The following is a 15,167-nucleotide window of genomic DNA, read 5'->3' as shown; positions in this document are numbered from 1 at the left end:
ACCTGTCAAAAATGGCAAGACAGATTTTATTCAAGACTACTGGAATAGAGGTCAAGTCTACTGCAATAGAGGAGAGAGATTAAGCTCAATTCCAAATACAACAAGGACAAGTGGGGATTTATAGCCAATGAACAGATGGAGGGGGTCAGTGGATGGAAAATTACTAAAAGAAGGCATCAAGGATAGAGGGATTCATGCTAAACTTGGTTAACAAGATTCTTGCCAAAGACAAGACAAGGACTTAGATACAAGGAGTTAGATATTAAGGATGGAGTATGAGAAATTTGATCAGATATCACAGGTAAGGCCTTCTTGCTAAATTGACTTAGCAGGATTCTTGCTAAAACTGGGCTCAGCGAGGAAAAATGTAGAAGGCCAAGGTCGAGACCTAGTTGAAAAGAGCGTTCAGAGGAGCCTAACTATAATCTGGTCAAGGAGGGAGTTTTTGTCAGGTCAGAAAAATTATTTGAGTTCAATTCCTTGATTTACCACTTATTAACTTTGCAACTATGCAAATGTAGGCAAGTCATTACCTGCTCTAAGCTTCAGTTTCTCCTGTATAATATGGAGATAGTCATGACCACTCTATAGACCCCACAGAGACGTCATGAGAATCAAAATCAAGATGACATATTGCAGGTGAAAGCCTTTGGTAAAGTATAAAGATTTACATACATGTGAAGAAGTTATTCTTACAAGACAGAAGATAAGCCATAGTCAAATGACCATAGTCCTTCCATCTCTCTCTCGTCGAAGTAAGGACATAGGAGTGTGATGGTTCTTCTTGTCAGTCTAGGGTAAAGAATTTCCACACCACAAAAGGCGAGATTCTGTCTCAGTTTTTCTGAGTAGTCATGAAGATCTGGATACTTGAGAGACTTACAGCAATATATGATAAATGATGTCGCCACCTCAAGACCCCATATTCCTAACCTTAACATATCTTCTCCTAAGGTAGACCTAGAAGAGGGTAGTCCCCATGATGGGCCAGAGCAACCACACCAATGTGAAGGAATTTGTCTTCCTGGAACTCACTCGCTTCCAGGAGCTGGAGTTTTTCTTGTTTGTGATCTTCCTTGCTGTGTATGTGACAACCGTGCTGGGCAATGCCTTCATTGTGGTGACCATCACCTATGAATCCCACCTCCACACTCCCATGTACTTTCTCCTGAGGAACAAATCAGTCGTGGACATTGTTTTTTCATCTGTCACTGTTCCCAAGTTCCTGGTGGATCTTTTATCAGAGAGGAAAACCATCTCCTACAATGGCTGCATGGCACAGATCTTCTTCTTCCACTTTGCTGGTGGGGCAGATATTATTTTCCTCTCTGTGATGGCCTATGACAGATATCTTGCAATTGCCAAACCCCTGCATTATGTGACCATTATGAGGAGAGAGATGTGGGTGGGCTTGGTGGTGGCCTCTTGGGTGGGTGGTGGTTTGCACTCAATTGTCCAGATCATTCTCTTACTTCCACTCCCCTTCTGTGGCCCCAACACGCTGGATGCCTTCTACTGTGATGTGCCCCAAGTGGTTAAACTGGCCTGCACTGACACCTCTGCTCTGGAGCTCCTCATGATCTCTAACAATGGGCTGTTGACCCTGCTGTGGTTCCTCCTGCTCCTGGGGTCCTACAGTGTTATTCTGGTGATGCTGAGATCTCACTCTGGGGAGGGCCGGCACAAGGCCCTCTCCACCTGCACCTCCCACATCCTGGTGGTGACTCTTCATTTTGTGCCTTGCATTTACGTCTACTGCCGGCCCTTCACCACACTGCCCATGGACACAGTCGTGTCCATCAATAACACGGTCATCACCCCCATGCTGAACCCCATGATCTACACCCTGAGGAACCAGGAGATGAAGTCAGCCATGAAGAGACTGCAGAGGAGGCTTGGGCCTTCTGAGAGCAGTAAACTGGGGTGAGCAGTCAGATCAAGCCTGGAAATCTAACTCTGATGTATTTTTCTCAAACTGCATTCCTGAGGGTTAGAGACGGTTACCTCTTTTCTCCACAGTCATTTCTGTATATCCTTATAGACACTCAACTCTATTACAGGAAATATAAGAACAAAAAGAAGAGATGAGAATGAACAACATGAGCTATTGGGCTTGCGGATTGAGGAGAAGTATGGGGTATAAGATTGAAATCAATAACCTCATGCTATTTTGGTGCAATCTGTGATTCTCATGCCAACATATTTTACCTCACTTTTGCCACCTGTAATATGGAAATAACATTATCTACTCACAAGGTTGTCATGAGAATGCAACATGATATATGTTGAAAGGATGACAGTTGCAAAGATTACCACCACTCCTGGCATATAATCAATATCCCCTATTATACTATTCCTAAATATGCATATATACAGAATATGGATGTATTTCTTTCATACATGCTTTCTCTAGTGACTCTGTTATTTCCAGTTGATCATTAAAAATCACTGCTTGATTTAATATTTTGAGTACAGAGTCTTCAATATATTTCACCAATTAGTTAAAAGAGAAGGAGTATTTTAAGTTGTGTTAAGTCAGATATATACATGGACAAATCTACGTGTGGACCAAGAATTTCCTATTCTCAGGTCAATTCTACCGATTTGCCCATTCAAATTAATCTCAAATGTACTTGTACTACTTGGGGTTATATCTGCACAAAATCTCCTAGGATGATTTATTTTATGTTAATCCGAACTTCCTTCTTCCTCCTACCCTCTTTCCATTGCACTCCCAGGTCGTCTATAGCTAGAACAAAACTATAGTTTTTGTCTATGTATACAGAGACAATTCAAGATAAGTCTCTGTAGTACAAAAAAAAATTACTCAAGAAATACCTTTTCATGCACTCAAGACCCATTTTTTGTACCAGGAGAGAAAGGAAACACATTGTACCCAGGGTAATTTAAGCATAGCCACTGGGTCAGTGTTGGAATCCATGTTTCTCCCAAGAGAATGATTTCAAGAAAGTAAATATATAGACAGACAATAAAACTCCCTTCTCTCTCTATGCTTGCCTCAAATTCCACCCTACAGCCTCCAATAGTCATTCAAAAATTGGCCAAGGGAGTGAGGAATCTCAGGTAATTGCAACATATAGACTGATTTTTTGCAAATTGTTATGATGCTTTAATATTTGGACAAAATGGTCCTAGTAGGTGACACACATTTGTGATCTTCTAGAAGTTCTACAAGACAGACATTGGGCCAAAACTATTAATCATATGCCAGTACCAGTGCTTCTCAAACTTTTTAAAATTATTGCCCCCCAAAGAGCTTTATTAGATATTTTTCCTAATTGCTTTCCCACAAGAAAATTTCATACCAAAGATAAGCTATATATCTTTTTATGTACTGAGGCTCTTTGAAGGACCACACATCATTGTAATACCTCAGATTTTTTTTGGCCTCAAAGAACCAATTTTTGCCCCCTTGGGCATATTACCCACATTGAGAATGAATGATCATATAACATTAGATGTTTCTATTAATATCTCTCCTCAAAAGTCAAAGAATCACAGAATATATAGTGTATGTCTTCTGGGGCCTTGCAAGAACTTGGAAAGCATAGAAACGTGGGTATATTCGTGTGTGTGTGTGTGTGTGTGTGTGTGTGTGTGTGTGCATATGTGTGGACTTGTGTGCAGTAATGACTTGGAAACTGTTTAATAACTCCCACTGGAACTCCAATACTATCAGAAGAATGTCCATTCTATTTATACACTCAGATCCAATAAAATTCCCTTTGCTAATTCTCATGTTAGGCTTAGGCCTAAGGCACTAGTGCATGTGACAGGAACAATTTGAGACAAGCAGAAGGGCCATGATGACGTGACTCCTTGAGTCTGCACTTTCCAACGTGAAGGCTGAAGAGAAGACATGGAAGTCTAGCATAACTAATCTTCAGAAGGACTTCACCTTCTAACACAATATTTCCCCAGCACCATACACACTGAGGCCCAGCTACCCGGTCTCAGAGGTCGTAAATTCCTGGTTGGACACTGAAGGATTTAGGTAAGGACATTGAACTGTCAGAGTGCGAGACGTTGTGGATTATACATGAACAGGATGAGCATGAAAAGTGTACCCAGTGTATAAGATACTGCAAAAATAGCTGAAAATTTTAGGGGCAGAAAGCAAAGAAGTAGATGTTAAATATTGGGAGAGGAGGAATGTAGTCCTGAGAAGAAGGAGCCACAGAGATGGAGTCAGCATAGCAAAAGAGAAAGCAGCTTGTATTTGATAGAAAAATTGAGTTGCGTATAAGTAGCACATTTTGTTACAGCTTAGGGTTTGGTTTGTACATGGAGATCACAGAGCCTCTTTCCACAAGATGAGCGCGTTCCTTAAAAACGTGATTTTAACCCCAAATTCCCTTAAAAATTGTGGGGGTTTCAAAGGCAGCCCCATATCCATACATTGCCCATGACTCACTGGGTCTCTTTTGCCTTTGACTAAGAGTCAGCCTTATTCCCAAACCCAATGACCTGGTGCTGAAGGCTCTGGTCCACTTGGTTAATTCACCCAAGTTCATTGAAACAAAAATAATCAAGTTGGTTCAAAGAGAAGCTGTTCTTCTACTGAACAGCATTTTACATTCTGTGTATGTCTTCATAAATACTTCATTATAGGTGGGCAGATGCTGTTTTCAGGAGAAAGGGAAAGGTGCCAAGTTAATTGAATGCCTACTCTGCTCTGGGTACTTTACAAATGTGATCAAAGTTACTCCTTATGCTACCCAATGAAGTAAGTGTTACGCTTCCCAGTTTGCAGAGGAGGAAATGGAAGGAAAATAAAGAACTTGCTCCAGGTAACAACCCAGAATTCCAATCCAGGTAACAAGCCTGAATTCCAACCCAGATGTGCCCTACTCCAAAGCTCTTAACATTGTCCCACACCACATCACACTAGATTGCCCTCACATTTTACAACTGAGGATCTGAGGCACAGAGAGGCAATGTGACTTTCTCAAGGTCACAGAGCTATTTTATAGCCTGGATCAGAAGACAAATCTCTGTCTGGCATTCCTCAGGCCAAGTCAAAGACATCAACAAAAGAGTTTCTTAGCCTGTGTTCATCAAGATCCTTCTCCCTCACCCACACTCCAATGCCAACGCTTATAAGTCATGATGTGCACTTACCAGCTAGATTTATTCATTAATATAAAAAAAACTTATTGAGCACCTAACACATGCCCCAGACTAGGTAAAGTTTTGATGATATTAGGATGGATGAAACACTGAGCAGACAGGATGAACTTGAGGCGTAATAGGGAAATTATAGTGAACTAAGGAAAGAAAGACATATAAAAAATTAGATTAAAAAAACGTTACAAGTGCCAGAAGAGAAATCAGTGTGGGCAGAATGAGTCACAAAGGGGTGTCAGGGAAGTTTTCTCAGAAGAGGAGACTCTGGACCTGAGTGTTGAAAGATCAGTGTTTGTGAAGGTGGATAGATGAGAAATTCTGAGAGTAGGGAAGATATGGTAGCTAGAGGGAACAGATCCAAAGGCATGAGCCAGCAAGAATGTGCATAACATTTAAACACTTGAAACAAGATCAAAGGAAACAGGGCACCAGATAATATCCAAGAAGGAGGAAAGTCTTGGATGTTACTAGAGGAGTTTAACCTTTATAGGCAATAGAGAACCACTGAAAATTTTCAAACAAAGGAATAAATGGTTCCATTTAGGACTTAGAAAGATATTCCTGGAAACAACAGAGAGGAAGAATTAGAGAAAACTACACCAAAGAAAAGGAGACCCGTTAGAGAACTCCTGCAACCATCTAAGGAAAAATGATAAAGGTTTAATAATGAGGATGAAGAGGAGGGAACAAATTGAGAGAAGTGAAAAGAGTAGAGTCCTCAGGGGAGTTTTTACACTGTGTCCAGGTTCCTTGCAATGTGGGTGGCTCAGTACAAGTCTTTTGGATAAAACGTGCTACCTATTAGTACATGCTGTGGAAGTGACTGTACCCACAGAGACTGAATATACTGGAGGAACAAGACAAGTGGTCAAATTCTCCAGAGCAAATGAGACACAGCCTATGTTTTGGGTTTATTTATCCACATAATTTTTCAAGACTCTTACCTTCCCAAATCTTCTTTATGTACAGATCAAGCACCATGCTTTCCAGGACCATCTATCTATATGGTAATGCCAGATGACTCAGACAGACGCTTAGGCTGAGGATGGTCTTTTTCTACAACTCTAAGTTAACTTTGTCACTGCTGCTGCCATCATAAGCCTTCTTATAAATTATTGAAATGACATGGTAGGATATGTGTTGGGCTGAAAGTCAAAGCCTGACTCTACCACTAGCTTCCTGTGCAATGTTGTACATGCAGCCTAAGCCTCTCAGGAACTTTATTTTTCCTGAATTGATCCTCAAGCAACAAAAGGTTGCTCACTCCTGACTCAAATGGGCAAAATATAATGAATTGAAATTCACTGAGTTGAATCTGCCCCTTCCTCCCCAACCAGGACTCTATGGTAACAAAACCTACAGGCCTTCAGGGATGGGGAGAACCATTGTTTCCATCTTGTGTTGATTTTACTCCATCAGGAAATGCAAATCCCAAGCTCATCGGAAACTGCTTAACTTTTATATAAGAAGGGCACAGGTGGAAATTCATGTTTACCTGTACGACCTACATTCCTGTGGTAAACTTGCATTTCATGCTCTTTCTCTATATATACATGCATGGACTTTTGTTGTGTAGGATTCCAAAAAGGAAATCCAACTCCAGTCTCGGGAAGGCGCGGACCCACAGACACAGGAGACCGAGCTTGATGCAAATGCACGAGGTTTTATTAAGCGGAGCTCCGGGTCGACACGTATCTCTCGCAGGAGACAGAGGGGTCGACCCCGAACCTTAAGGGGCAAGCTCTTTTATAGGATTCGGAAGCATAAAGCGGGAAAAGGTTGGCGCGGTCTTACATGATTGGCTAATTTAAAACATTTAAACAGTTACATTTTATGGCGCGAATTGCTATGGCGCGAAGCAATTATCAGGTTACACACACGCGTCCCCATCTGGACCCCCTCCACCCTGACCCTCCCAAACTTATCCCTCTGGAGCACTCTCTTGTTCTCAATTTTCCCCGAACAGTTTAGGGCGAGTCTTCTATGAATAGAGTCAGTCAGGATCGATAAACGTTCCCCCTTATACCAGGAATCCTTAGGGTGTGGAGGTGCCTGTCTCTAAGGTATTAACTTTTAAATTTTTAATATAATTTACTTCCTTCAGTTGTCTTCTTTGTGAACAGAACCATCTCCATCACCATCTTTGTCAATTTCTTTGTGTTAAACCCATAATTTACCCTCAACCTCTGCATATCTAAGAAATCAAATAAAAAGTTGAAGAGAAGACTTGTTACTTCTGAAAGGTCTAAAATTCCATTGTGATGGAGAGAGGAAATTGAGGAGCTGATGAAACCCATGACTGAAAGTGCCAGAAAAATTCTGCAAAGAGTTCCTTATACAAATTCTTCTTGGGTTTATGTATTCTGAAAGTGGTAGTCAGTGTGGTATAGTGGGAAGATCCTAGAACTATTTTGTGTTACTGTCCCTCTGCCACTGATTTTCTGTGTGAATTTGGAAAATTGACTTATGCTTATCAAGTTCAGTTTCAGTACTATTGAAGTAAGAATGATCACACCTTTTTCCCCAACCTCAGAGGGATATTAGGAAAACTTATTGTAATTAGGTGCGCAGTAGAGTTTCAAACAATAGCCTATTCAGATGGATCCCCATCATGTTGTTACTGAAAGGTGTTTGAGGGTTGATTTACTCCAATGGCTTTTAAACCATAGAAACAAAGTGGAATTTGAATAAAATCAGAGACGCTCTGACTCACAAAGGTGTAGAGAACCCACCGTTCCTTCCATGAAGCCTTCCTTAGTTCTCTTCCTCAGCAACTTCTAGGGGAGAACTTGAACAGAATCTGAGGTTCCCAGCCGAGTACAAGGGAAAACGAATGATCTAGCTCAAAGCTCAACTTGCACTAATCGGGAGCTGAAGTAAGTAGAACTGAGTGATTAACCCAGGCAACATGGCAAGTTCATGAAGAATAAGATATATGATTTAAAAAAACATATTTATGTATGTTCAATTTTTGTATGAGAGATAAAATTTGGCTAGATTTCATTGCCTCAGTAATATTGTTATTTTCTTCAAAGCTGTACATGCAGGAAGAAATAGCATCCAATGGCCATGAGAAATCATACCAGGGTGTCTGAATTTATTTTTTGTGGACTTACTCAGTCTCAAGAGCTAAGCTTGCTCTTATTTTTCTTTTTATCTGTAGTTTATGTAACAACCATGTTAGCAAACGTTGCCATCATGGTCACTGTGACATGTGAGTCTCGCCTTCACACCCCCATGTACTTCCTGCTCCGCAATCTCTCTGTCTTGGACATCTGCTTTTCCTCCATCACTGCTCCCAAGGTCCTAGTAGACCTTCTTTCAAGGAGAAAGACCATCTCCTTCAATGGTTGCATCACACAGATGTTTTTCTTCCATCTTCTCGGTGGGGCAGACATTTTCTCTCTCTCTGTGATGGCATTAGATCGGTATGCGGCCATCTCCAAGCCCCTGCACTATGTGACCATCATGAGTAGGGGGCGATGCACTGCCCTCATTGTGGCCTCCTGGGTGGAGGGCTTTATCCACTCCATTGTGCAGATATCCTTGTTGCTGCCCCTCCCCTTCTGTGGACCTAATGTTGTTGATGGCTTCCACTGTGATGTCCCCCAGGTCCTCAAACTCGCCTGTACAGACACGTTTGCTCTAGAGCTCCTGATGATTTCCAACAATGGCTTAGTCACTACTCTGTGGTTTATCCTTCTTCTTGTGTCCTACACAGTCATTTTGATGATGCTGAGGTCTCAAACTGGGGAGAGCAGGAGGAAAGCCATCTCCACTTGCACAGCCCACATCACTGTGGTGACCCTGCATTTTGTGCCCTGCATCTATGTCTATGCCCGGCCTTTCGCTGCCCTCCCCATGGACAGAGTAGTCTCTATCACCTTCACTGTCATCATTCCTGTTCTCAACCCCATGATCTACACCATGAGGAACCAGGAAATGAAATCAGCCATGAAGAGACTGAAGAGAAGACTCATTCTTTCGGAAAGGGGATAGCCTCATTACAGATTGTGGATCAAGATGCAAGAATATAATTGAAATATTTTCTTAAAATATTAGCTGTCACATGTTGGGGTTCAACAACGAGATGACAAGTATAGCAGGCTGGCACATACACAAAGGATCAGTGACCTGTAACATTGGTATGGAGAAGGAACACCAGCAGGAAGTTAAGCAGATAGAACATAGTCCTTGAAGGACAACTGACAGCAAGCAGGGCACAAATGTGAAATATAACAGAAGTTCTTGAGCGTCCAGGAAATGGGTAAAGGATAGCACTGCAATGTCCAGACATACAGTAGGCAACGGGGACATCTATCTCAACATAACTGGGATCCAACAGCTAGGTCCCACTTTAATAATCATTACCCTATGACTATTTATTAAGCATATACTTCATACCAAATACTATTTGTAAACATTCTTCTCTATCACTTCTGCCTTGTCAGCAACTGTGCACATTATTTTTAATCAACTCACCTATATAATGCACTAGCACAACCCCCTACAACCATTCGGTATGTGTAAAGAGTCTTAGATTTTAAGGATCTCCATTGCCTTTCACTACCTGTGAATCTGTCAGAATTGGGTGCAACCTGGGACTTACGCAGTCTGATTTTGTAAAGATCCAATATATATATAACTACAGCAATAGCAAGAATCTAGAACTACCTGTCCTACTGTTCATACCACTGCCTCAGGCATAAGATACTTTTACTAGTTGAAAAAAGAAAAAGCTATATGCAACCCAATAAATACTTTTATTTTTCCTATGTGCACTTCTTTATCATTTTCCATACTGCAGTGTATTAAAATACCCCATAAAACTCCAAGTTAGATCTAATTCTCCTTTATATTCCCAGTGTCTAGAAAAGTGCCTAAACTATAAGAAGCTATAAGTAAGTGTTGATTGAATCTGTGGAATGGAAGGAAACTAATGTCTGTAGAAGATGATACCAAATTCTACTTCATCTTGGTTTTTAGTATTTGAAACTGACTCTATTTCTTGAATAGATACTTCTTCATGGAAGCCAAAGGAAACGGAAATGGTTGAATCAGAGTGTCTGGGGTCTTATACTCAAGACCTTAGCATCTGTGTGTGTCTTTATGAGATCACCAAATCAAGTCTTAGATCCAAAAACGTTTGTTGAGACCCGTGTACACAATAGAATAGAAACATCACAGGACAAATGAGTGTTTTGCAATATTCATGGCAAACGAATGTACAAATTCATTCATTCAGAGTTCCAAGAAACCTATGCTCTGAGTCTGTCCAGACAGACACTTGGGATCCCTTGTAGTCCTATCTGGGAGGATGGCATTTATTTCCTCTCTTCGCCCTCTGGAGCATGGAACCTAGTAAGACAGAGTAAGTAAACAGATTCATTGAAATGTAAGTATAGGCTAATAATTATGATAATAATAGTAATAAGGACCAAGTCCCTTATTTTAATTTTTTGGGAACAGATAGTTTTGGGAATTTAGAATTTCTTAGATTTTAGAAACATAATGCAGTGCATGTATTGTATATTACATCATTTCTCTCATGGGGAGCACCCGATAACCCAACACTTTAGTATTTCTGCAGGAAAATGTGTGAATATTCCCACTAAGTGCAATTAATAAAAACTGTGCATGGTCTCACATTAATTCAGATCAAATTTTGCCACAAAATTAAATCAGGTCAGATCAGATTTTATTACCTTTCGAAAAATCTTCCACTGTCAAAGTTTGGAGATTTCAGAATGACTGGCAACAAATACAAAAACTAAGTAAGAGGGTGTTTTAGTAGGCAGAATAATCCCCCTACCAAGATATTCACATCCTAATCCCCAGAGACTGTGAGTAGGCTACGTTAAATGGCAAAGGAAATTAAAGTTGCAGATAGAATTAAGGTTGCTAAAGAGATGACCTTTAAATAGGGAGATTATCCTGGATTATATGGGAGGTCCCAATGTAATCACAAGGGTTCTTAAAAGTGGAAGAGGTAGACAGAAGAGGAGGTCAGAGTAATGCAAGGTGAGGAGTACTTGACTTCACATTACTGGCTTTAAAGATCAAACTGTCTAAGAGACAACGAATGTGGCCAGCCTCTAGAAGCTACAAAAAACAAGAGAATGGATTCTGCCCTAGAACCTCCACAAAGGAACGCAGCCTGCTGACACCTTGATTTTAGCTCAGTGAGACGCATGTCAGACTTCTGACCTACAGAATTGTAGGATAATAAATTTGTATTGTTTTAAGCCACTAAATTGTGGTAATTTTGCTACAGCAGCAATAGGAAACTAATACAAGGGTAATGCTTCATTTGGAGATAAAGAGGCTGTAGGAGATGAAAGGGAAAGGAAGAGAAAGATGGATACAAGGAAAAGGGACCAGGGGTGGGAGGGGGACCAACCCAGGGAGAGTGGCCACATGCTTCTCCCAAGAGCCTAGGAATGAGCACCACAACCACATACAAATCTCAAGTACAAGGGCAGTGGGTCGGATCCCAAGCTGTCACCACTTTATGAACCCTGTAGAGGATGGAATAGACATTTGAATCTGAAGTAAAGGTCTAATTTAACACTCTCTGAAATTCCACATGTAATTGATTAACAGTAAGAGCATTTGATCCCAAGTGAACTGCCCCTAGACATTATGAAAAGAGACCCAGAGATGGAGTTTCCAGTATTTTGTATAGCAACTATACCTACCGTATTTGAACTGAAAATGTCACCCACTGTAAAATGCATTTGCTACTTTAACAACGGCTAAGTAGTATAAATGAAGCACTACCATATTACATATACTCATCGTTTGTAAGACACATCTTAACTTCAGGGATATTAAACTGTGAAAGAAAGAAAGGTTCATCTTAGAACTTAAGAAATTCAATATTTAAAAATACACTCAAGCACTGCATTACAGTGTTTCGGTCAATGACAAACCACATATATGACAGTGGTGCCATAAGATTAGTACCGTATAGCAGAGGTATACAGCAGACTATACCACCTAAATTTGTGTAAGTACACTCTACAATGTTCATACAGTGATGAAATAGCCTAACAATGCATTTGTCAGAACACATCCCCATTGTTAAGCAACGCATGACTGTACAAGGTAATTAGTCCCTGTCACGTACACTCATACACACACAAATACACATAATCACACTCAAAGACTTTTCGTAAGAGAGACAGATAAAAAGCAAACAAGTTTATTTGGTCAACCATGTGTTTTAGGAACACATGAGACTGCCATCAACTCACTAGTACAAAACAGATTTTTTATAATCAAATTCTGATCATCGATAACATGTTACATTATTTATGCGCAGTTCATCAGTTTCTTGGTATTAAAAGAAAGTTTGAAAATCCTAATTTTCCTCAATTTAGAGAACCAAAGATGTAATGGCTACAGTTCCTCATCTTGGAAGCCATGAAGATACTTATCTTATGCTAACCTGATAAGATACTCCCTTCTAGTAAACCCAGCTTTTGTTTCCCAAAGATCTGGGCATGTTCAAGAGTTACACTTTTCTGGTTGAACGTATAAACAAAGGCACTCTCTCGACATGCAGCCTACCAAGAGAAAGAGATAAAGACTCATTGCATGAAATGTAGCTTTAAAACTTTATAGGATAGAATACAGCATATAATTTTCGTGGAAAATATACATTACCAAACTTGACTAAAATAAAGGGAAAAAAATCTTAATAAATCAACAACTGCAGGTGAATTGAAAAGATTGTCAAAGATAGACCATTTGAAAGGGTACCCGGCACAAATTGCTTTGGGGGAGATTTCCAATAAATATTTAAGGAGCCAGTAACTCCCAATTTTGATATGAATTTTAGAAAGCTCTTAACACATTCTATAAGGACAGCATAAGCCTATCCACAAACTAGATAATAGCATCTAATATCTCTAATAATATCACATATTAATATACGCATACACACCAATCACATCTTTCAGCACAGATGTAAAGTTCTTATAAAACATTAGCAAATTACAAGTCAATGAATTAAAACAATGACAAATCGTCATCAGGTAAGGTTTATTCCAGAAATTCAAAGAGAAATATTAATGCAATTCACTGAAATAACAGATTAAGAGGAGAAACAATGGGATTATCTCAATGATGCAAAAAATATTCAATACAGTTCAACCCACATCACCAGGGAACAAAACATCTAAAAGCCAGGAACTGAAGAAAAAAAAGAATTATTCTGATAAAGAATATCTACAAGAACAGTATAGCAAACATTAAACCTAATGATTAATGTTAAAGTAATTTCCCTTTCAGAGCCAGCCCCATGGCTTACCTGTTAAGTGCGTGTGCTCCACTACTGGCGGCCCGGGTTCGGATCCCGGGTGCGCACCAACGCACCACTTGTCCGGCCATGCTGAGGCGGCGTCCCACATACAGCAACTAGAAGGATGTGCAACTATGACATACAACTATCTACTGGGGCTTTGGGGAGAAAAAAGGAAAAAAAAAGAGGAGGATTGGCAATAGATGTTAGCTCAGGGCCAGTCTTCCTCAGCAAAAAAAAAAAAAAAAGACGAGGATTGGCATGGATGTTAGCTCAGGGCTGATCTTCCTCACAAAAAAATAATAATAACAATAATTTCCCTTTCCGTCCATTACTAGACATTGATGGCCATCACCACTAATATTAATCTTTAAGCTTAAATTCACTTACAATGAAAAAAGACCAGAAAAAAAGAGAAAGGATATAAATTTTGGAAAGCTGGAGGGAAAAAGGCATTATTTTCAGATATTGAGATGATATATCCAAAATAATATAGAGAATTCACTGAAAGATGATTGAAAATAATAAAAGAATTTAACTAGATGGTCATATACAAAATCAAATTATATACATCATTGGTTTCCTATAAACCGCCAATATCCATGGAGAAAATGTACTAGAGCTATTTCAGGTAATATGATAGACCACATATCACGAAATAAAGTCCTGATTTAAACACACACACACACATTAGAAGTGCTTCTAGCAAACATTCACTTAAGTGCATGTCAGGACTCACGTCAGGAAAAGAAGGGAAAGGCTCAGGACCAAAAATAGATAAAAAGCAAAAAACAAAGAACTGAATACTCCTCCATCAGTGAAAGGGTTAAGTGGAAAAAAAAATGTACCTACCAGCAGAGAAGATAACAGTAAAACTTGTGTACCTCAGCCTGGGCTTTGAGTAGAATAAAGACAATCTGTTCTGAGAATTCAAAACTCTGACAAAAGATCGGGATTCAAGTTTGTAATGCCTATATGGAATGGGAAGCCCCAAAATGAAAAATTAACTAAGAGTGAGGCAGGGTTAGTAATGCCCTATGATGCCTGGAAGAAATAAATATTTGTCATCTCTGAAGGAATGCACACTGAACCCAATCCTTCCAAGATTTCCATATAAATAACTGAGCAGAAATTCATAATTCAAAATAACAAAATGCATGCAGAAACAAGCCATTATTAGCAAAAATCGAAAGAGACATACAAACACAATCAGACTCTCAAGGACTTTGAATACTGGAGTAACCAGATAGAGCATATAATATAAAAAGGAAAGCTCAAAGAAAAAATTTAAAGGGTATATTCCTAAAACATAAGCAAGAAACAAGATAATTAAAGGAAAAAAAGTAGATTTGTAAAAAGAACAAAAGAGAATTTCTAGAAATGAAAACCATAATGAACTGAAGAAACTCCATGAAATGGAGCACAAATAGACAAAGAGATAGAATACATGAGAAAGGTTGTTAGGAGACATAGAGAAGAAAACAAACAAATTTAATAAACAATACATCTGACATGATCTCCAGTAGGAAAAAATACAAATGAGGAAAAGGCACTATTTTATGACACATAACTGAGAAATTTCCACAACTGAAAAAAAATAAAAATTCTCAGATTTACACCATATCGTGAGAGAACGCAAAAAAGGAATCCACATATAGTCACATTGTAGCAAAACTGCAAATTTTCATACGTTAAAGACAAACTATCAGAAAAA

General features: G+C 39.5%; 2 protein-coding genes across 2 annotated transcripts; both read left to right on the top strand.

Annotated features, from left to right (window-relative positions):
- The first annotated feature begins 898 nt into the window (after positions 1–898).
- OR4D6 (olfactory receptor family 4 subfamily D member 6) lies at positions 899–1,927 on the top strand. The gene has a single exon (XM_004437414.3). It carries the CDS (start codon positions 980–982, stop codon positions 1,925–1,927), a length of 948 nt encoding a protein of 315 aa, XP_004437471.2. The 5' UTR covers positions 899–979.
- Positions 1,928–8,211: 6,284 nt separating this feature from the next.
- On the top strand, positions 8,212–9,147 carry LOC101409011 (olfactory receptor 4D11-like). Its single transcript, XM_004437764.2, has one exon. It carries the CDS (start codon positions 8,212–8,214, stop codon positions 9,145–9,147), a length of 936 nt encoding a protein of 311 aa, XP_004437821.2.
- The last annotated feature ends 6,020 nt before the right edge of the window (positions 9,148–15,167 follow it).

The sequence above is a fragment of the Ceratotherium simum genome, chromosome 34 (assembly GCF_057802395.1).
Source record: "Ceratotherium simum simum isolate JZ-2026a chromosome 34, ASM5780239v1, whole genome shotgun sequence".
Classification (NCBI taxonomy): Eukaryota; Metazoa; Chordata; class Mammalia; order Perissodactyla; family Rhinocerotidae; genus Ceratotherium; species Ceratotherium simum.
This window is presented reverse-complemented; position numbering and strand designations above follow the sequence as displayed.